The 21,778-nt window shown below is 40.9% G+C and overlaps 2 protein-coding genes across 2 annotated transcripts; both read left to right on the top strand.

Moving 5' to 3' along the window:
• Window positions 1–2,940: 2,940 nt before the first annotated feature.
• Window positions 2,941–5,232, top strand: LOC139372891 (zinc finger protein ZFP2-like). Its single transcript, XM_071112748.1, has 2 exons — window positions 2,941–3,179; window positions 3,784–5,232. Exons 1-2 carry the CDS (start codon window positions 3,077–3,079, stop codon window positions 4,713–4,715), a joined length of 1,035 nt encoding a protein of 344 aa, XP_070968849.1. The 5' UTR covers window positions 2,941–3,076; the 3' UTR covers window positions 4,716–5,232.
• Window positions 5,233–12,183: 6,951 nt separating this feature from the next.
• LOC139373927 (zinc finger protein ZFP2-like) lies at window positions 12,184–17,342 on the top strand. The gene is made up of 5 exons (XM_071115013.1): window positions 12,184–12,188; window positions 12,320–12,368; window positions 12,400–12,568; window positions 15,983–16,337; window positions 16,422–17,342. The coding sequence occupies exons 1-5, from the start codon at window positions 12,184–12,186 to the stop codon at window positions 17,080–17,082; spliced, it is 1,239 nt and encodes a 412-aa protein (XP_070971114.1). The 3' UTR covers window positions 17,083–17,342.
• The last annotated feature ends 4,436 nt before the right edge of the window (window positions 17,343–21,778 follow it).

The raw sequence follows: 21,778 nt of genomic DNA, 5'->3' as shown, positions 1-21,778 counted from the left end.
GAAGGGGTCTGAATACTTTCTGAATGCACTGCAGGCTGTGACTTGCTTAGGCTCAGTGACTTTGAATTTATATTTAGAAACACCAGTTTGGCCAGAGTTTGTTTGCTTCTGGTTCATGTGATGGTGCCTGGAGAGCAGGCCAGCAGCGGAGAATATCCTCTCCGCGCTTGCAGAGCCGCTGGGGATGGCAAACACCTTTTTTGGCCACTCTTTCCAGGCTGGGCAGGGATGCAGAGTTGTTGTTTTTCTTCCTATAGGTAGGCCTTTAAGTTTTTAGGCAAAATAACCCAAACCTAAATATAAAGCTCCTTGAAAGTGTGACTATGCCAGGCCTATTGGGCCTAATTCAATTATGGCCTATTGTATAGATAATAGAACCAAAATGAAGGAAACTTTTAAGATATCTGATTTTTAGTTTATAAATACTTTGCTACAATGACACACTTCAATAGCTACCCACCTCGTTCCTTTCATTTAGCATGTGCATGTAGGAAAGTACACCATCATGCTTTCAGGATATGTCTTTTCAGATTCCACTATGGTTCTTTAGTTGTGGACATTACATCACAAGAAATGGCTCTTGGTCCTCATCTTTGTAAGTCACCTTGATTTTGCACCTGTGTTTTTTTTTAAATCAGTTTCTTTATGAAAATATTTAGCGAACTCCCATGACTGTAGTTAAAGCAAGGGGTTATAGCAGCACACAAGTAGACTACCAATACAAGCTGGGCCCTGAGCTCATGAAGTGAGCGCTGCTGGAGTGAGATTGGAGCGAGAAGGCTGACACTCCAGCCGGTGGGCATCTTGCTCCGTGCCCTAGTCAGAATGAGCTTGCTCTTACTCTGATCAGAGAGAGAGGGAGACAATTTCATGGTCACACTACAGTTTGGAAGCTTAATGTAATGATGATCAGTTTTCTACATGTGTAGTAATATTCAGACACATTCAGTTGTTTCTGATCTATACTTGTTAATATGGTGTGAATGGGAAATACAATGTGTGTGTGACTGAAATAATAGTTAAGACAAGGTTATTGTAAAATAGCACATAGTGCTGCTTAAAACATACTAACTTTGTACTAAATGGGCTTTGTCATTTATTTGAAATCAGGATACAGTGCCTTGCGAAAGTATTCGGCCCCCTTGAACTTTGCGACCTTTTGCCACATTTCAGGGTTCAAACATAAAGATATAAAACTGTATTTTTTTGTGAAGAATCAACAACAAGTGGGACACAATCATGAAGTGGTACGACATTTATTGGATATTTCAAACTTTTTTAACAAATCAAAAACTGAAAAATTGGGCGTGCAAAATGATTCAGCCCCTTTACTTTCAGTGCAGCAAACTCTCTCCAGAAGTTCAGTGAGGATCTCTGAATGATCCAATGTTGACCTAAATGACTAATGATGATAAATACAATCCACCTGTGTGTAATCAAGTCTCCGTATAAATGCACCTGCACTGTGATAGTCTCAGAGGTCCGTCAAAAGCGCAGAGAGCATCATGAAGAACAAGGAACACACCAGACAGGTCCGAGATACTGTTGTGAAGAAGTTTAAAGCCGGATTTGGATACAAAAAGATTTCCCAAGCTTTAAACATCCCAAGGAGCACTGTGCAAGCGATAATATTGAAATGGAAGGAGTATCAGACCACTGCAAATCTACCAAGACCTGGCCGTCCCTCTAAACTTTCAGCTCATACAAGGAGAAGACTGATCAGAGATGCAGCCAAGAGGCCCATGATCACTCTGGATGAACTGCAGAGATCTACAGCTGAGGTGGGAGACTCTGTCCATAGGACAACAATCAGTCGTATATTGCACAAATCTGGCCTTTATGGAAGAGTGGCAAGAAGAAAGGCATTTCTTAAAGATATCCATAAAAAGTGTCGTTTAAAGTTTGCCACAAGCCACCTGGGAGACACACCAAACATGTGGAAGAAGGTGCTCTGGTCAGATGAAACCAAAATGGAACTTTTTGGCAACAATGCAAAACGTTATGTTTGGCGTAAAAGCAACACAGCTGAACACACCATCCCCACTGTCAAACATGGTGGTGGCAGCATCATGGTTTGGGCCTGCTTTTCTTCAGCAGGGACAGGGAAGATGGTTAAAATTGATGGGAAGATGGATGGAGCCAAATACAGGACCATTGGAAGAAAACCTGATGGAGTCTGCAAAAGACCTGAGACTGGGACGGAGATTTGTCTTCCAACAAGACAATGATCCAAAACATAAAGCAAAATCTACAATGGAATGGTTCAAAAATAAACATATCCAGGTGTTAGAATGGCCAAGTCAAAGTCCAGACCTGAATCCAATCGAGAATCTGTGGAAAGAACTGAAAACTGCTGTTCACAAATGCTCTCCATCCAACCTCACTGAGATCGAGCTGTTTTGCAAGGAGGAATGGGAAAAAAGTCAGTCTCTCGATGTGCAAAACTGATAGAGACATACCCCAAGCGACTTACAGCTGTAATCGCAGCAAAAGGTGGCGCTACAAAGTATTAACTTAAGGGGGCTGAATAATTTTGCACGCCCAATTTTTCAGTTTTTGATTTGTTAAAAAAGTTTGAAATATCCAATAAATGTCGTTCCACTTCATGATTGTGTCCCACTTGTTGATTCTTCACAAAAAAATACAGTTTTATATCTTTATGTTTGAAGCCTGAAATGTGGCAAAAGGTCGCAAAGTTCAAGGGGGCCGAATACTTTCGCAAGGCACTGTATCTACTATAGGTTAAGTGGACTTACGTTGTGTCATTTTAAAGTGTGTACTTTGTGTCTAATGTGAATTAATGAATGTTTTGTTCTCAATGCTTAGGTACCTGATCTATTGAAGTGAGAATAATCATATATTTTTAGAGAATAAAGAAAGTGCCAGAACTGTCAAGACAATAACTTTTTGTGTCTGTCTCATTGTTACTACAGGACTAGAATTAAGTCTGAGGCCGTTAACGTCAACAGTGAGGACAAACCCAGCCTGCCTCTCTCCTTCCACACTGAGTCCAAACCTACAGTCACTGGGTCCTGATTGTGACAGTGGAGCCCAGTTTGCTCTGCAGGATCCAGAGATGGCATCAGTGAAGCTGGAAGACTGCAGTCAAACACTGGAGCTGAATGTCAACATTAAAGATGAAGAAGAGGAGGAGAAGATTGGGAAATCTGTTTCTCATGGTAAGAGCAGATTCTAACTAACTAAGTTTGTTGTTCGTTCCAACTTCCCACTGTGTATGAAACTGTTTCAATGAGAAGGTAGATATTATTTCATGCTACTGAGACTTGCCTGGTTTGACACCAGTAAAGGGAACGTTTTATTCACTGGGCTATCTGGAGTGATCAGATAGTAGACTAAAAGAAGGGAAGATGACAAACTTCCAGTGTTTTAAAGTTCTATGAAATAAGTCTGTAGTTACTAACCCTTGTGATGGTGAGTAGAGGATGACAAGCCCCTTTTTAGCTTTCATCTCTTACCCACTTTTAGAATAGTTTTATTCCCCTGTATTGTACAGCCTACTGATATGAATACATATGTTACCCGGTACAGACAGAAGAGGACCGGCCACCCCTTTGAGCCTGGTTCCTCTCTGTTTCCTCCAAGGTTCCTGCTTTCTAGGGAGTTTTCCCTAGCTGCTGTGCTTCTACATCTGCATTGCTTGCTCTTTGGGATTTTGTAAAGCACTTTCTGACAACTGCAGATGTAAAAAGGGCTTCATAAAATACATTTGATTAACATGTGTATCACACCAACTGACTGGTTCTTCTGATGTTCTTCACACAGGAGACCACGTTGAGACATTCTCTACATCCAGAGAGCAACAGCCGGAAGATCACAGAGCAAAGAGGTCTCACCACTGCCTACATTGTGAGGAGATTTTCCCATTTCTATCAAAGCTAAAAATACACCTAAAAATACACACTGGCGAGAATCCGTATTCCTGCACTGACTGTGGGAAGACTTTCTCCCGATTGGATACCTTAAAAACGCATGAACGCATACATACAGGAAATAATCCGTATTCCTGTACTGACTGTGGGAAGACTTTCTCCCGATTGGATACCTTAAAAACGCATGAACGTATACATACAGGAGATAATCCGTATTCCTGTACTGACTGTGGGAAGAGCTTCACAACATCAGGAGCTCTGACAATTCATCAGAGAGTGCACACTGGAGAGAAGCCTTACTCCTGCTCTGACTGTGGGAAGAGGTTCTCTCAACAGATCCATTTACAAAAACACCAACATATTCATACTGGAGAGAAGCCTTACTGCTGCTCTGACTGTGGGAAGAGTTTCTCTCAACAGAACCACTTAAAATGTCACCAGCGAATACATACAGGCGAGAAGCCTTACTCCTGCCCTGACTGTGGGAAGAGTTTCATCCGATTGGATATTTTAAAATGCCACCAGCGAATACATACAGGAGAGAAGCCTTATTGCTGCTCTGAGTGTGGGAAGAGTTTCTCCCAACTGGGTAACTTAAAAACACACCAACTTATACATAAAGGAGAAAAGCCTTACTCCTGCTCTGACTGTGGGAAGTGCTTCACAACATCAACTGATGTAAAAGTTCATAAAAGAGCACACACAGGAGAGAAGCCTTACTACTGCTCTGACTGTGGGAAGAGTTTCTCCAGATTGTATACCTTAACAACACACCAACGTATACATAAAGGAGAGAAGCCTCATCAGTTCTCTCAGACCAGCTAAAATTAAAGTCATTACATCACTTAATTCTCCAGAAATCATAGTATACTCTATTGTGTTCCTGTTGTTTCTCACTGTGAGAAAAGGGAGCGTTATAGAATCCTAGCCTCTCTCTACTTTACTGATCAGTGAGCATCTTGTCAGTTTTGGTGTGTTTTGTTAGCTTCTACTGTAAAGATATTGAGATGACCTTGGATTTGCCCTTAGGGTGGAATTCCCTCTATGAGGCTGGTGGTACTGCTTCCCTCTGCAGTTTTCTCTGGGATTGCACTAGTAGACATAACATGTATCAGATAGAGATGGTGTGATGATCAGTTTTCACCACTAGTTTGGGGGGATTATTTGATTTACTAAACAACTATTTGTTTAATTATATACAGGTTATGAAACAACTACATTTGTTTATTCAGTTGCACTTTAAAACTAGATTAGCTATTTTTGTCATTGATGAATATGTTTAGATATATAGCTAGATAGAGCTGCAACTTAACTGATCTGCCGATTTAAAAAAAAATAAAAATAATAATAATAATAAATAAAAACTGTTTTTTTAAAAATACATTCAATTGTACATGAATGTGTACTGGTCAAACTCTTTTCTTTTAAAGTTAGTTATTTCATATTAGATCTGACAGTATGAATGGTTCTTATGGTTGTATTCAGTTGTTCATATTAGATCTGACAGTATGAATGGTTCTTATGGTTGTATTCAGTTCTTCAAATTAGATCTGACAGTATGAATGGTTCTTATGGGCTGAGTGCCTGGAGTGTTTTGGTATGACTACAATCAGGAGTTCTCTCTGACCCTGTGATGTCACCAGGACAGAACCACGGCTCTATCACACTCCAGCCCAGAATGTGGCAGTGATGTACAGTTAATGTTGGTTTGCACACTACCAATAAACACCATAGAAGAAGAATGTATACTTAGTGACCACACCCATTCCCCATGCTGCAAAACAATGAGTGTGCATTCAGTGACCACACACAATGAAACATTTTGTAAGTACATTTATTTTAACAACATCAGGTTTTTTGTTAATTGTTTCTAGTGATGGGGAATCAAAGTTTCCTGAATCATTGAGGTCTTCCAGCCAATTGTGTTGAAAATAGGGTGAGGCACATGGGCTACTGACATCTTACTACACAACATACACTTAGTATTACTTTCTTAGCTACAGTATACACATCTCCCTGGCTTGTTACATCATTTATGCAGCAGCATTCAATACATTTTTGGACTCACCTTGTTGTGCTGTGCTCACTTGAACAGGAAGGTGACATGGCGGTCCTTCTTGTGCGCTCTAGAAAGAGGCCCGAGTTCCCAACTTGGAATTCTGAGTTGGATGACCCTTCAAAATGTTTTTTTTTCTGTATTTTCACCAGTTGGAGCTAGTTTTGTCCAAGTTCCCAGTTGTCTTGAACTCACTGAAGTCTGAGATTTCCCAGTTCTGACTTTCCAGTTGATTTGAACGCAACAGAAGTCATGCTGGATTGACATTATGGTCAATGTATTCACACTTTTCTGGCCCCTGGCGTTACCTCCTTTTTTGTGATATCCAATTGGTAGTTATGATTTTTTATCATTGCTGCAACTCCCCTACGGACTTGGCAAAGGTCGAGAGCCAAACCACACTGCTCGTTTAACCCAAGAGCCTAGCCGCACCAATGTGTCGGAGGAAACACTGTTGAACTGATGACCAGAGTCAGCTTGCAGTCGCCCCGGCCCGCCACAAGGAGTCGCTGGAGCACCATGAGACAAGGACATCCCTGCCGGCCAAACCCTCCCTAACCTGGACGATGCTGGACCAATTGTGCGCCTCCTCATGGGTCATGTGATACATGACTATCTTACAAACTAATGTAATAATAGTTGTAATAATCTGTCAGAACCTTATTGAACAGCGTTTACCACATGCACCATGAACTATTAATGCAAACTCAACTAAAGCACAGTGAGAACACATTGTTGTTGGATAAATAAACTAAATATCTAACATTGTTTTCCCATTTGGACTTTGTTGTGCTTTTATATGGTTGAAAGCGCAGTGATAATAGTGGTGATGCTTCATTCAGGGCAGGTGGAACAGAGCCTGTTTTGAGCCCCACCTGTTTAGCTAAAAATAAAAGGTTATTTTGGCATTAATACGTGTCACGTATCAGTTTGCAAACAATGTAAAAAAATATATTGAGTTAATAAAGCCTCATACAAACATATATATATATATATATATATATATATATATACATATACATACATATAAAAATATATATATACAGTGCCTTGCGAAAGTATTCGGCCCCCTTGAACTTTGCGACCTTTTGCCACATTTCAGGCTTCAAACATAAAGATATAAAACTATATTTTTTTTGTGAAGAATCAACAACAAGTGGGACACAATCATGAAGTGGAACGACATTTATTGGATATTTCAAACTTTTTTAACAAATCAAAAACTGAAAAATTGGGCGTGCAAAATTATTCAGCCCCTTTACTTTCAGTGCAGCAAACTCTCTCCAGAAGTTCAGTGAGGATCTCTGAATGATCCAATGTTGACCTAAATGACTGAAATGTGGCAAAAGGTCGCAAAGTTCAAGGGGTCCGAATACTTTCGCAAGGCACTGTATATACACTACTGGTCAAACGTTTTATAACACCTACTCATTCAAGGGTTTTCTTTATTTTTACTATTTTCTACATAGTAGAATAATAGTGAAGACATCAAAACTATGAAATAACACATGGAATCATGATGTAACCAAAAAAGTGTTAAACAAATCTAAATATATTTTATATTTGAGATTCTTCAAATAGCCACCCTTTGCCTTGATGACAGCTTTGCACACTCTTGGCATTCTCTCAACCAGCTTCATGAGGTAGTCACCTGGAATGCATTTCAATTAACAGGTGAGCCTTCTTAAAAGTTAATTTGATTTGTGGAATTTCTTTCCTTCTTAATGCGTTTGAGCCAATCAGTTGTGTTGTGACAAGATATTGATCCCTCAATCAATATACCTATACAGAAGACAGCCCTATTTGGTAAAAGACCAAGTCCATATTATGGCAAGAACAGCTCAAATAACCAAAGAGAAATGACAGTCCATCATTACCTTAAGACCTGAAGGTCAGTCAATACTGAAAATGCCAAGAACTTTGAAAGTTTCTTCAAGTGCAGTCGCAAAACCATCAAGCGTTTTAATGAAGCTGGCTCTCATGAGGATCACCACAGGAAAGGAAGACCCAGAGTTACCTCTGCTGCAGAGGATACGTTCATTAGAGTTACCAGCCTCAGAAATTGCAACCCAAATAAATGCTTCACAGAGTTCAAGTAACAGACACGTCTCAACATCAACTGTTCAGAGCAGACTGTGTGAATCAGGCCTTCATGGTCAAATTGCTGCAAAGGAACCACTACCAAAGGAACCACTACCAAAGGAACCACTACTAAAGGAACCACTACTAAAGGACACGAGTAAGAAGAAGAATCTCGACACATCGGGACAAGCCAATTTGCTATTCACCAATATTATCTAAATCAACTCAGTGATGACTGTTTAACAGTCTTATGGCCTGGAGATAAAAGCGGTTTCATTTTCTCTGTCCCAGCTTTGATGCACCTGTACTGTCTCCGCCTGATGGTAGCAGAGTGAACAAGCCGTGTCTCTGGTGGCTGAGGTTCTTGATGATCTTCTTGGCCTTCCACAGAGATCATCTACAATACATATGTAATGGGTTGAAAACCTTATACACTAAAACAGACACTGCTTTAGTTTTTTAAACCAAGGTTTATTTGTCGAGATAATCAATCTCACGTTTATATTCTACATGGTTTAGTAGTAGTTAGTCCATCAGTCCAATAATGTCGCTGTTGCACTGTGGTAGTGGGGGGACAGGAAGTTCCGGGTTGGCGCCCACCATTCTTCGGAATAAAGAAAAGGCCAGAACTGTGCTGTCCGTTTATCGTTATTTCTACAGGTATGTAATAGCACTAATATCGAAAGAACGTCATAACATGTTAAAAAAATAAATCCGTCAATGTATTATCACGTTTGGGAAAGGTTTTGTGGTTATGTCAAACCGAGTGAGTGAAGAACGTGATAACAAATATTTTACAAGCACACAGCGCGGTGTCCAACTACACGTTTTCAATTGTGAGGCTTTCATTGTTCGTACTTAGCTCAGTGGGTTTCGCCTGGGGATGTTCAGTACAAAAACGTTTTGGAAAGTTGAAGATAGAAATCCCCTGAATAGAACTGACATGATTCCTTGGAATCAGAGGCATGTTTGTTCAACATAATACATTTATATCTGGTCGTGGCCAACGTCTCCGTCCTCCCCGCTTGTCCCTACGTATGTGAAGATAGCTACAATAACGATTAGCCACAATAGTGGAATTTGCGTTTCGCTCTCAATGAAAATGATGCAAACTGATTCAAATTAATGGAATCGTGTCATATTTGGACTAGAAACGTTAAACATGTTTGGAATGTAACTTAATTTAAAATGAATTACAATAATTCATTAATTTGAAAATAGACAGATGACAACGTTTGAAATCCCACTGTGTATATGTTGGACTGCATAATTTGCATTGGGGACATTTTTATATGTACTTATGAAGCGGGTTGGATTGTGCACCCAGGAAACAGGTGATACCCACAGAAAACAATTACCAAGAGTTAACACATATTAATGTCTTAGCTGTTATTGCAGGACTTTGTCTGAATACTCACCTTCCCAGTCAGTCTATTACAGGGGTTCTCCAGTACCATGAGAAGGTCCAGTCACACACATTTCCTAGGTGGCAAAGGTCCAGATGGATATTGTCAATTATTTGCGTAGTAACAAACTCCCAACTTGCAATTGTTCAAACTGTTCACAACCCTCCTGTTGGCAGAGAGAACATTTAGCAGTTTTAATGCTAATATCCCACAATTCTACACATTACCATGGGGCTGAGATTTGTTCTCTTTTTTAAAGTTAATTTCCGACAGTTCTACACGTTTCCATGTCTTATGTGTTTATATGATACCAGGGGTCGAAGCCCAATCAAAAAAGTATTATTATATTTTGGGTTCTGTGGTCCGTATTGACCCCATTCTGGATCCGGACCGAGGTCCGTATTCACCCCATTCTGGATCCGGACCGTGGTCTGTATTGACCCCATTCTGGATCCGGACCGTGGTCCGTATTCACCCCAGTCTGGATCTGGACCGAGGTCCATATCGACCCCATTCTGGATCTGGACCGTGGTCCGTATTGACCTATTCTGGATCAGGACCGAGGTCCGTATTGACCCAGTCTGGATCCGGACAGAGGTCCTCCAGTTGAGTATGGAGTGTCTTTTGTTTGTGTTGGACATTCATATTGCACTCTACAGTCTTACCAATGGATTGTTCAGCCTACTCAGTGACACCCACAGAACACAACTATGTAGAGTTTACACAAATATTAGCATCTCAGCTCTATTGCAGGACTCTGAAACCTCTGTTGTCCGGGAGTTGAACACTCTGTGTTAAACACATTGATTCTCATTGCAAATCAGCTCTGGATAACTGACTGTTTTGACAAACGCTAGGCCTACCACATGGATGGACATTCATAAAATTCCATTGCAGGCCGATCCTAGGATACACCCCAGTAAACACAGACCGACGTCTTTTGGATGTCATTTTTTGACTTGGACGGCAGGAGAAATGTTCAAAAGCTAAAAAAAAAATATTTAGCGTTTGAGGATAGAAAGTGTTAAAAATATATATATATAATAATAATGATGATTGTGGGATCATTTTGACGGTACGGGTTGCATCATTAAGGACAGCGGTTTTTATCAACACAAGATCGTTAAATGGAAACAACCTAGCTGGCAATTGTCGGATCTGTTTTCTATGCAAACGATTTCTAAATGTCGACGACAAAGTTACTGGACAGGTTTTTGGAAACATAGCTAATATTTCACAAGATTGGAAAGCACTACAGCAGAGTACAGGAAAGAAAAGTTTAGTTCAGTACAGTACCGAGTATAGTACAGTATAACGTACTGTATTGTACTCTACTCTAATGTACTCCGTTAGGGCTGGGCGGTATGGAATAAATATCACACAGCTGTATCTTGAGTTTTTCAAACTTCTGGGTGATTCAAGATATCTACATTTAGTTTTTCTCTAAATAAGCGTTGTACAATTAAAGGTTGAATACACTGCCTTTCAAACAGTCAGCAATAATCTAATGAATTCAGGGCTTGTGAAGTTATACCGAGGCTAAATATAAGCCTTCCACAACCATAACACCCACTAATAATTGTATTATTTTATCAAAATGGTTTAACTTGGTTTTTGTTGTTTTTACAATCACTGATCTGGTTTTCAAGTCTATGAAAAGGCCCTTTTTTTGTTACATATGTAACTAGAACCATGTGCATAATGCACATTCACTAACAATGACTTACTTCTTGTAGCAGGCATTAGGCTATAGAATATTAACACGGCTCATCAACAATCTCTCAAGCCCACGTGCTAGTGACTAGCCAGCGTATCTTTATATTTCAAGTTTAGCCAACTTGGATCTATTTGATAACAAGTTTGAACAGTTGAATTGTTATGAACATACCCTTCTTTCTGTCTCCAACTGTTTGAAAAGCTTGTTAGCCTGTCCACTTTGTTCAGATGTTGAAATCAAGTGGCCAACCTTATTACTCAGAATGAGAACGAGTGGCTAATTCCTTACCGTGCATTCTGAAGGTTTTCAGACCCTTTTTGTTAAGTTAGCCTTATTTGGAAATTTGTAAAATAATAAAATCATTGTACACTATTTTCTGTGAGACTGTAAATTAAGCTCAGGTGCATCCTGTTTGCACTGATCATCCTTGAGATGTTTCTACAACTTGATTGGAGTCCACCTGTGGTAAATTCAATTGATTGGACATGATTTGGAAAGGCACACACCTGTCTATATAAGGTGCCACATTTGACAGTGCATGTCAGAGCAAAAACCAAGCCATGAGGTCGAAGGAATTGTCCGTAGAGCTCCGAGACAGGATTGACTCTTCCTAAACCTTTTAAGGACCTCAGACATGGGTGAAAGTTCACCTTCCAACAGGACAACGATCTTAAGCACACAGCCAAGACGATGCAGGAGTGGCTTTGGGACTAGTCTCTGAATGTCCTTGAGTGGCCCAGCCAGACCCCGGACTTGAACCAGATTGAACATCCCTGGAGAGACCTGAAAATGGCCGTTCAGCGATGCTCACCATCCAACCTGACAGAGCTTGAGAGGCTCTGCGGAGAAAATGTGAGGAACTCCCCAAATACAGGTGTGCCAAGCTTATAGTGTCATACCCAAAAAGACTCAAGGCTGTAATCACTGCCAAAGGTGCTTAAACAAAGTGCTGAGTAAATGGGTCTGAATACTTATGGAAATGTGATTTTTCATTTGCCAAAAATTCTACATAGCTGTTTTTGCTTTGTCATTATGGGGTATTGTCTGTAGATTGATCATTTGAAATGATTTGAATGGTTTGTTAATGCTTAGCTACCTAATATAGTTTGAAAATAAAAGTGCCAGAACTTTCAAGACTTTTTGTGTCCGTTTCTCTTTATTACTACAGGCCGACTAGAATTAAGTCTGAGGCCGGTAACATCCACAGTGACGACAAACCCAGCCTGCCTCTCTCCTTCCACACTGAGTCCAAACCTACAGTCACTGGGTCCTGATTGTGACACAGGAGCCCAGTTTGCACTGCAGGATCCAGAGATGGCATCAGTGAAGCTGGAAGACTGCAGTCAAACACTGGAGCTGAATGTCAACATTAAAGATGAAGAAGAGGAGGAGAAGATTGGGACATCTGTTACTCATGGTAAGAGCAGGAGTAATAGACCGCCATACGTTTTGACCCAGTCTATTAATAGGTTTAATTCTGTAGTTTTGACAACATATCCCTGAATGACTGGTCTATCTGGAGTGATCAGAGAGAAGACTAAAGAAGTGAAGTAGACAAACTGCCAGTGTTTTAAAGTTCTATGAAATGAGTCTGTGTAGTTTCTAACCCTTGTGATAGTGAGTGGAGGATGATATGAAATGAGTCTGTAGTTACTAACCCTTGTAATAGTGAGTGGAGGATTATGACTCATCATTTTCGCCCCCTTTTTGACTGAGGTTGTTGAATAGCTTTTAAGGCTGACCCAATTTAGTCGATTGGTCGATAGGCTGTTGGTTGACCAATATGTTTTTAGTCGAGCAGTGGCATATATATATATATATATATATATATATATATATATATATATATATATATATATATATATATATATATATATATATATATATATATATATATATATATATATATATATATATATATATATATATATATATATAAAATAAAATAATGTATGGCACACAAGACACCTGTCAGATTCACACCTGTCGGAGTGGACTAGTCCATTGCCTGTCTGGGTGGACTAGTCCATTGGCCTGTCTGGGTGGACTAGTCCATTGCCTGTCTGGGTGGACTAGTCCATTGGCCTGTCTGGGTGGACTAGTCCATTGGCCTGTCTGGGTGGACTAGTCCATTGGCCTGTCTGGGTGGACTGGTCCATTGGCCTGTCTGGGTGGACTAGTCCATTGGCCTGTCTGGGTGGACTAGTCCATTGGCCTGTCTGGGTGGACTAGTCCATTGGCCTGTCTGGGTGGACTAGTCCATTGGCCTGTCTGGGTGGACTGGTCCATTGGCCTGTCTGGGTGGACTGGTCCATTGGCCTGTCTGGGTGGACTGGTCCATTGGCCTGTCTGGGTGGACTGGTCCATTGGCCTGTCTGGGTGGACTGGTCCATTGGCCTGTCTGGGTGGACTGGTCCATTGGCCTGTCTGGGTGGACTGGTCCATTGGCCTGTCTGGGTGGACTGGTCCATTGGCCTGTCTGGGTGGACTGTTCCATTGGCCTGTCTGGGTGGACTGGTCCATTGGCCTGTCTGGGTGGACTGGTCCATTGGCCTGTCTGGGTGGACTGGTCCATTGGCCTGTCTGGGTGGACTGGTCCATTGGCCTGTCTGGGTGGACTGGTCCATTGGCCTGTCTGGGTGGACTGGTCCATTGGCCTGTCTGGGTGGACTGGTCCATTGCAGAGGCTGCGGTGATGGCACACCAGTATCACTAATAGTACTTTTACTGTTAATTCACATAATTTCTAATCTACAATGTTTGTTTAATTATGGTAATGCATTCAATATATTATTATTATTACAACAGTCTTACCGTTGTCATTGTAAGAGTTTACACATTGTTTGCAAAGGAACAACCTAGGCTACACTTGTGAGAAAAACCATTTTGGTTTATTTCATTGCATTTACGAGTTGTCAATTTATTCATTGACAGGAGTGCTCCAAACAATAGACAATCTCGAGTAAGGACACGCACCTATCCTACCTGGCCTGATTAAGCATAGAAGTAGGCCTATAGGCTACCTGGTCTGATTACACATAGAAGTAGGCCTATAGCCTACCTGACATGATTACACATAGAAGTAGGCCTATAGGCTACCTGGCCTGATTACACATAGAAGTAGGCCTATAGCCTACCTGACATGATTACACATAGAAGTAGGCCTATAGGCTACCTGGCCTGATTACACATAGAAGTAGGCCTATAGTCTACCTGGTCTGATTACACATAGAAGTTGGCCTATAGGCTAGCTGACCTGATTACACATAGAAGTTGGCCTATAGGCTAGCTGACCTGATTACACATAGAAGTTGGCCTATAGGCTAGCTGACCTGATTACACATAGAAGTTGGCCTATAGGCTAGCTGACCTGATTACACATAGAAGTAGGTGTCGTTAGGCTACCTGGCCTCTGTGTAAATGTAGGCCTATAAATGTGCCCATTTAGGGATCTGATAATATTTCTGAATGTCTTAACTCATTGGACAGGAAAAGGCGCAACTCTCACTCATAATGACTTTGTTTTTAAAAAATTAAGCAAGTTTAAAATATTGCCGTTTGACGTTTCGGTCTTCAATGCCCTTCAATCTTTTAAACTTGCATAAAAAAACTAAGATTTTTTTAAATGGTGAGTGAGTGTTGCGCCTTTTCCTGTTCAATGATGTTTACACATTTTTAGGTTGCACCTCTACTCACGTTGGTTGAGCACCTTCAACTTCTTTCCAATTTTGATTGTCTTAACTCACCATCACTGTGGAGTTTCTCAAAGTCATTTTTCTTCGCCTCAAACAGCAAGTAAACAAAGTCTGTTTTTACAACCAGTGAGAATGACAACATTTCCTCAATGTAGCCTATTTTACTCATCTTTTCAGCTCTCTTCCTTTCGATAACGACTCGGCATGAAAGGGGAAAAATGTCATGCTCTGATCCGGTTTAACGTCATAAAATAGGCCTACCTGATTACTTCTCATCCCTTGCGCAAATAGCCTACAGCTGTATCTGTCTTTCCTGAGCTCACTGGCCAAGGAAACTCTGAGGGCCCAGAATATTTTATACAATGTTGCAAGTTTGCTAGCACGGGCCAGACCAATTTACTAGTTGGGATGCAATGTTTCAAGTTCCTTTGCTGACAGGCCATGTGTAGCCAATGTGATTTGTAGAATATTTATTTTCATCAGGATATGTTCTACATGCAGGCTGCAGTGTTTTTGTTGGCTATTTGTAGGCTGTTTTTACATATTGGCAATAGAAGTAACTTTTTGAATGGAATCATTTTAATTTAGATATAATTTATTAACCACATGACATTGATTTGAGACATGAAGACGTTATTTTAAATTAAATTGAATGGTTCCATGAAAACCATAACTGACACGCAGATCAGTAGAAATGGCATGATAATCTGCCACTCCAAATGGAAAAAGCTGTTGACCGCTGGTGTAGCCTATTATCAGCAACTTCAGGAGGGTAACAGCAGAATCTGAGAAGGCCAGCAGCAGTGGGGGGGAGGAGGGTCGGGAACAGGTTGATCTCTGGTTCCCTCTTTAGTAATTTATGTCTTGATTATTTAAAATGTATTGCTGTGCTTAAAGCATCAGACAAGCTCAGTAGCCTACATATATTTGATTTTTATTCAAACAGTGTGTCTAATACTTGGAAAAATACACGTTTTAAAATGTATACCAATCGATTGGTCGAAAGAACAGACTGTCAATTTTTTTTTTGTCGGGACAGTCCCAATAGCTTTATTCCCTGTATTGTACAGCCTACTGTTATGAAGTCATATGTATAACACACCAACTGACCGGTTCTTCTGATGTTGTTCACACAGGAGACCATGTTGAGACATTCTCTACATCCAGAGAGCAACAGCGGGAAGATCACAGACCTAAGAGGTCTCACCACTGCCCACATTGTGAGGAGAGTTTCCCAATTCTATCAAAACTAAAAATACACCTAAAAATACACACAGGAGAGAATCTGTATTCCTGCACTGACTGTGGGAAGAGTTTAAAAACATCACAGGCTCTGACAGTTCATCAGAGAGTGCACACTGGAGAGAAACCTTACTCCTGCTCTGATTGTGGGGAGCGGTTCTCTCATCAGAGCAACTTAAAAACACACCAACGTATACACACAGGGGAGAAGCCTTACTACTGCTCTGACTGTGGAAAATGTTTCACAACATCAACTGGGCTAAGAGTTCATCAGAGAACACACACAGGAGAGAAGCCTTACTTCTGTTCTGACTGTGGGAGGAGTTTCATAACATCAAGAACTCTGACAGTTCATCAGAAAATGCACACTGGAGAGAAACCTTACTACTGCTCTGATTGTGGGGAGAGTTTCTCTCAACAGAGCAATTTTAAAACACACCAACGTACACACACAGGAGATAAGCCTTACTACTGCTCTGACTGTGGGAAGGGTTTCTCTCAACAGATCCACTTAAAATGTCACCAGCGAATACACACAGGAGAGAAGCCTTACTCCTGCTCTGACTGTGGGAAGGGTTTCTCCCAACAGAGCAACTTAAAATGTCACCAACGCATACATAAAGGAGAGAAGCCTTACTCCTGCTCTGACTGTGGGAAGTGCTTCACAACATCAACTGAGCTAAAAGTTCATCAAAGAGGACACACAGGAGAGAAGCCTTACTCCTGCTCTGACTGTGGGAAGAGTTTCTCCCAACAGGGCAGCTTAAAAATACACCAACGCATACATAAAGGAGAGAAGCCTTACTCCTGCTCTGACTGTGGGAAGTGCTTCACAACATCAACTGAGCTAAAAATTCATCAAAGAAGACACACAGGAGAGAAGCCTTACTTCTGCTCTGACTGTCAGAAGAGTTTCTCCCAATTGGCTACCTTAAAAACACATCAGCGTATACATAAAGGCAAGAAGCCTCATCAGTTGTCTCAGGCCAGTTAAGATTAGTCACTTCATCGCTTCATTCTCGTCTCGTAAAGGAAGTGGTAACAGGGAATTTTATAACATTAAGACGAACACTCTATTGTAATCCTATTGTTTCTCATTGACAACTGTGCAGAGGGGGTGGTGCTGGAGATGAATACTGAATTGAATATGAAGTTGAAACATTTAAACATTTTTCCTTTTAAGGCAAAAACAAAAGGAGGGTGGTTTGTTGGTCGGGGTGGATGGGTATGCAAATAACATGAACGTATTGCAACCCAAAGGCAAATAACATGAACGTATTGCAACCCAAAGGTTTCATGTTCGAATCTCATCATAGACAACTTTTGCATTTTAGCTAATAAGCAACTTTGCAACTACACTACATGACCAATAGTATGTGGACACCTGCTCGTCAAACATCTCATTACAAAATCATGGGCATTAATATGGACCTGTTCAGGGGCAGGACGACAGATTTGTACCTTGTCAGTTCAGGGATTTGAACTTGCAACCTTTCGGTTACTAGTCCAACGCTCTAACCACTAGGCTACCCTAGCGCCCACATCTTGGTGCTTTTAGTCTTGTGTGCAGCTGCTCTGCCTTTTTTGTGAAGCGAACATTGCTTATGTTGACGTTGCTTCCAGAGGCAGTTTGGAACCGAGGACAAATTATTTTTACGCGCTTCAGCACTTGGCGGTCCCGTTCTGTAAGCTTGTGTGGCCTACCACTTCGCGGCTGAGCCGTTGTTGCTCCTAGACGTTTCCACTTCACAATAACAGCACTTATAGTTGACCGGGGTAGCTCTAGCAGTGCAGAAATTTGACAAACTGACTTGTTGGAAAGATGGCATCCTATGACAATGCCACTTTGAAAGTTGCTGAGCTCTTCAGGCCATTCTACTGCCAACATTTGTCTATGGAGATTGCATGGCTGTGTGCTCGAACTTAACATGTGTAAATATTTGTATGAACATAAGATTCTACAACTGAACACGTTCCACAGACGTGACTAACAGAAATGGAATAATGTGTCCTTGAACAAAGGAGGAGGGGGGGGTCAAAATCCAAAGTAACAGTCAGTATCTGGTGTGGCCACCAGCTGCATTAAGTACTGCAGTGCATCTCCTCCTCATGGACTGCACCAGATTTACCCGTTCTTGCTGTGAGATGTTACCCTACTCTTCCACCCATGAATCTGCAAGTTCCCGGACAATTCTGGGGGGAATGGCCCTAGCCCTCACCCTCTGATCCAACAGGTCCCAGGCGTGCTCAATGGGATTGAGATCCGGGCTCTTCGCTGGCCATTCCTGTCTTGCAGGAAATCATGCACAGAATGAGCAGTATGGCTGGTGGCATTGTCATGCTGGAGGGTCATGTCAGGATGAGCCTGCAGGAAGAGTACCTCATGAGGGAGGAGGATGTCTTCCCTGTAAAGCACAGCGTTGAGATTGCCTGCAATGACAACAAGCTCAGTCCGATGATGCTGTGACACACCGCCCCAGACCAATGACGGACACTCAACCAAATCGATCCCACTCGAGAGTACAGGCCTCGGTGTAACGCTCATTCCTTCAACAATAAATGCAAATCCAACCATCACCCCTGGTGAGACAAAACCGTGACTCGTCAGTGAAGAGCACTTTTTGCCAGTCCTGTCTGCAAAGATTGGTTTGTGCCCATAGGCGACGTTGTTGCCGGTGATGTCTGGTGAGGACCTGCCTTACAACAGGCCTACAAGCCCTCAGTCCAGCCTCTCTCAGCCTATTGGGGACAGTCTGAGCACTGATGGAGGGATTGTGCGTTCCTGGTGTAACTCGGGCAGTTGTTGTTGCCATCCTGTACCTGTCCCGCAGGTGTGATGTTCAGATGTACCGATCCTGTGTAGGTGTTGTTACACGTGGTCTGCCACTGTGAGGACGATCAGCTGTCCGTCCTGTCTCCCTGTAGCGCTGTCTTAGGCGTCTCACAGTACGGACATTGCAATTTATTGCCCTGGCCACATCTGCAGTCCAATGAAGATCTGTGAAGTTATTTGGATTTTTACGAATTATATTTGAAAGTCAGGGTCCTAAAAAAGGGATGTTTCTTTTTTTTGCTGAGTTTTTATAGTGTATTCAGAATGTTAAGTTAGCATGCAACTATTTAGCATGTTAATTAACGTTAACATCAAATTGGAATAAGTAAAATATAATACGTATTGCATATTTGTAACATATTGTAATTCGTAACATACTTATACATCCTACAAATCGTATTATATTGTACGACTCATATTACATTCGTAGGCCAATGTCATGTAACATAATATACTGGTATCATACTAAAGTGAGTGGTATGAATTTTTGTAAGATATAATACGTTTTGATCTGACACCAAGTTGTCCCTCAGGGCTTTGACCGTTGTTGCATCTGTGGATCGCTCTGGATGGGAGTCTGTCAGATGACTAATGTGATGTAGATGTCGAGCGGCTTCACTGCAAATAGATTGTATGTTTTTAAATATTCAACAATGATAATAAAATGTAAAAGCTATTCCTCGGCAGGTAGAGAGAGTGTGATGATGATCAGTTCTCTGTGGGAATGAGTTAGTAGATACAACATGTATCAGATAGAGATGGTGTGATGATGATCAGTTCTCTGTGGGAATGAGTTAGTAGATACAACATGTATCAGATAGAGATGGTGTGATGATCAGTTTTCTGTGGGAATGAGTTAGTAGATACAAGATGGTGGTGTGATGATCAGTTTTCAACATTAGTTTGGGTGGGTTCTTTTTTTACTACATGACTTTTGTTTAATGATACACAGGCTATGAAATGACTGTGTTTATTACATTGTCTTATAAAACTAGATTGATTACTTTAGTAGCCATTGTTACATTTATTTGGATAACTGCAATGAATGTAATTGAACTATGACAAATAAACATTCTTTATGAATTTGTATTTTCTATATAGTTAACCCAAAAAACGTTTTTGTTTAATTCATGGCATTCAAAATATCTATCTAGTCAAAACATGTCACTACACCTTTACACATCACCATTGGGACAATCCAATTTGCTACAATTCATACAAATTAATGTTTTGCAGTGTAAAGGACTTAAACATGTTTCTTATTAAATTACAGTTAAATAAAACAAAAACAAATTGTCATTTTTAAAGTGTTTTATATGGTACCAAAGTCCAGGGACAGCATTACCACCACAATCCAATAATGACCCAGTTACTATTGGGGGAATGGAACCAGAGAGGAAGATTGTGTTACCTTTCTCACACCACTACAGTATTCATTTCAACAGACCTTTTCCATGGTCCATTGTTAGAGCTCAATATATACCCAAGACTATATAGAGGGTCAGACTGTTGTAATGCCCAGTTGATTATGTAAATAGTCTTGTAGAACTCTGGTATTGATGGGTCATTTCAGGGTGAGTCATTGATATGAATGTTCAGAGTGAAAGAGCTGTGACCTCCCCTGTGATAGCCCACATCTACCACAACCTTTCCTATTGTGTTAGCCAGCACCACAGCATTTTAGGAAGCTATTGTTCAAATTGTGTTCATATGTACATTACAATGAGAGGGGGTGTGGCATGCACAGGGGAGGAAGTTGATCCCAGACTTCTATTTAGGACTGGGATACTATTCAGAGTTGACAAATTACACACTCCAAACCTACAGTCACTGCGTCCTGATTGTGACAGTGGAGCCAAGTTTGCACAGCAGGATCCAGAGATGGCATCAGTGAAGCTGGAGGACTGCAGTCAAACACTGGAGTTGAATGTCAACATTAAAGATGAAGAAGAGGAGGAGAAGATTGGGAAATCTGTTAGTCATGGTAAGAGCAGGTTATATCTAACTATAAATTATCTTGATAAATTAGACCTCCATAAATTATTACCCAGTCTATTGTTAGGTTGAATTCTGTAATTCTGACATCCAATTCTCTTCAACGCTTTTGAATGAGGAAAATGTGGAATTGGAATTTGGGTTTGTGAATTGACTAATTGAAATGGAATTGACCCTGACAGTTGATAACCCTTTGCGATAATGAGTGGGGGATGATATAGCTAACACTTTTCAAAGGGAAGTTGGTTTTGAAGTTTCTGAATCTGAGAGATTAAGATCAGTAAACATATTTACCTGTATTTAGCACCTTTAAAAAAAACTAAAGTACTTCAATATATACTTAAAATATGTCTTTTACTGGTACCTGCTACATTCAGACACTTGTGAGCGTCCTAGAGAAAAATGTACTTGTTCGTGAGTCTCAGCTTGTAGGCCGAACTTTTCGGACGATACAGACAGAAGTTGGTGTCTCCTGGTCTGACAAACAACACCGCAGCTCTGCCACGGAAGGACGACATCAGCGGATGCGGTGGATTGAGACGCAGCCCATGCAAGAATACATCTAATGCTTAAACAGAAGGATTTTGATGGGGATTTCTTTATTATTATGCTCACCAAGTGTTGGCTAGCTAACTGCAGAGGCATAACTGTAGCTAGCTAACGTTAGCAAACGTACTTAACTAAATTTAGCTAGGTAGCAAACGTTAGCTGGCGATGTTATTAGGCCTACCAACTAGGCCAGCTAGCTAACAAGTTACCATAGCACATTGTACAGAGTATACCTTCCATGTAGTATATTGAGTTTGTTTTTGTATTAGCTAGCTAGTTTTCTAACATTGACTAGCTACTGTTACCTAACCCA

This window comes from Oncorhynchus clarkii, chromosome 18 (assembly GCF_045791955.1).
Source record: "Oncorhynchus clarkii lewisi isolate Uvic-CL-2024 chromosome 18, UVic_Ocla_1.0, whole genome shotgun sequence".
Lineage (NCBI taxonomy): Eukaryota > Metazoa > Chordata > Actinopteri > Salmoniformes > Salmonidae > Oncorhynchus > Oncorhynchus clarkii.
The sequence above is the reverse complement of the archived record's forward strand: the minus strand, read 5'-3'. Positions and strand labels throughout refer to the sequence as shown.

Bases quoted from the DNA above. Each gene is read 5' to 3' on its own strand.
- LOC139372891 (XM_071112748.1), top strand. From the start codon at position 3,077: ATGGCATCAGTGAAGCTGGAAGACTGCAGTCAAACACTGGAGCTGAAT. The intron at 3,180-3,783 runs GTAAGAGCAGAT...TTCTTCACACAG, and splicing joins TGGGAAATCTGTTTCTCATG to GAGACCACGTTGAGACATTC.
- LOC139373927 (XM_071115013.1), top strand. The intron at 12,369-12,399 runs CCCAGCCTGCCT...TCCACACTGAGT, and splicing joins ACATCCACAGTGACGACAAA to CCAAACCTACAGTCACTGGG. The intron at 16,338-16,421 runs ATCAACTGGGCT...GAGTTTCATAAC, and splicing joins TGTGGAAAATGTTTCACAAC to ATCAAGAACTCTGACAGTTC.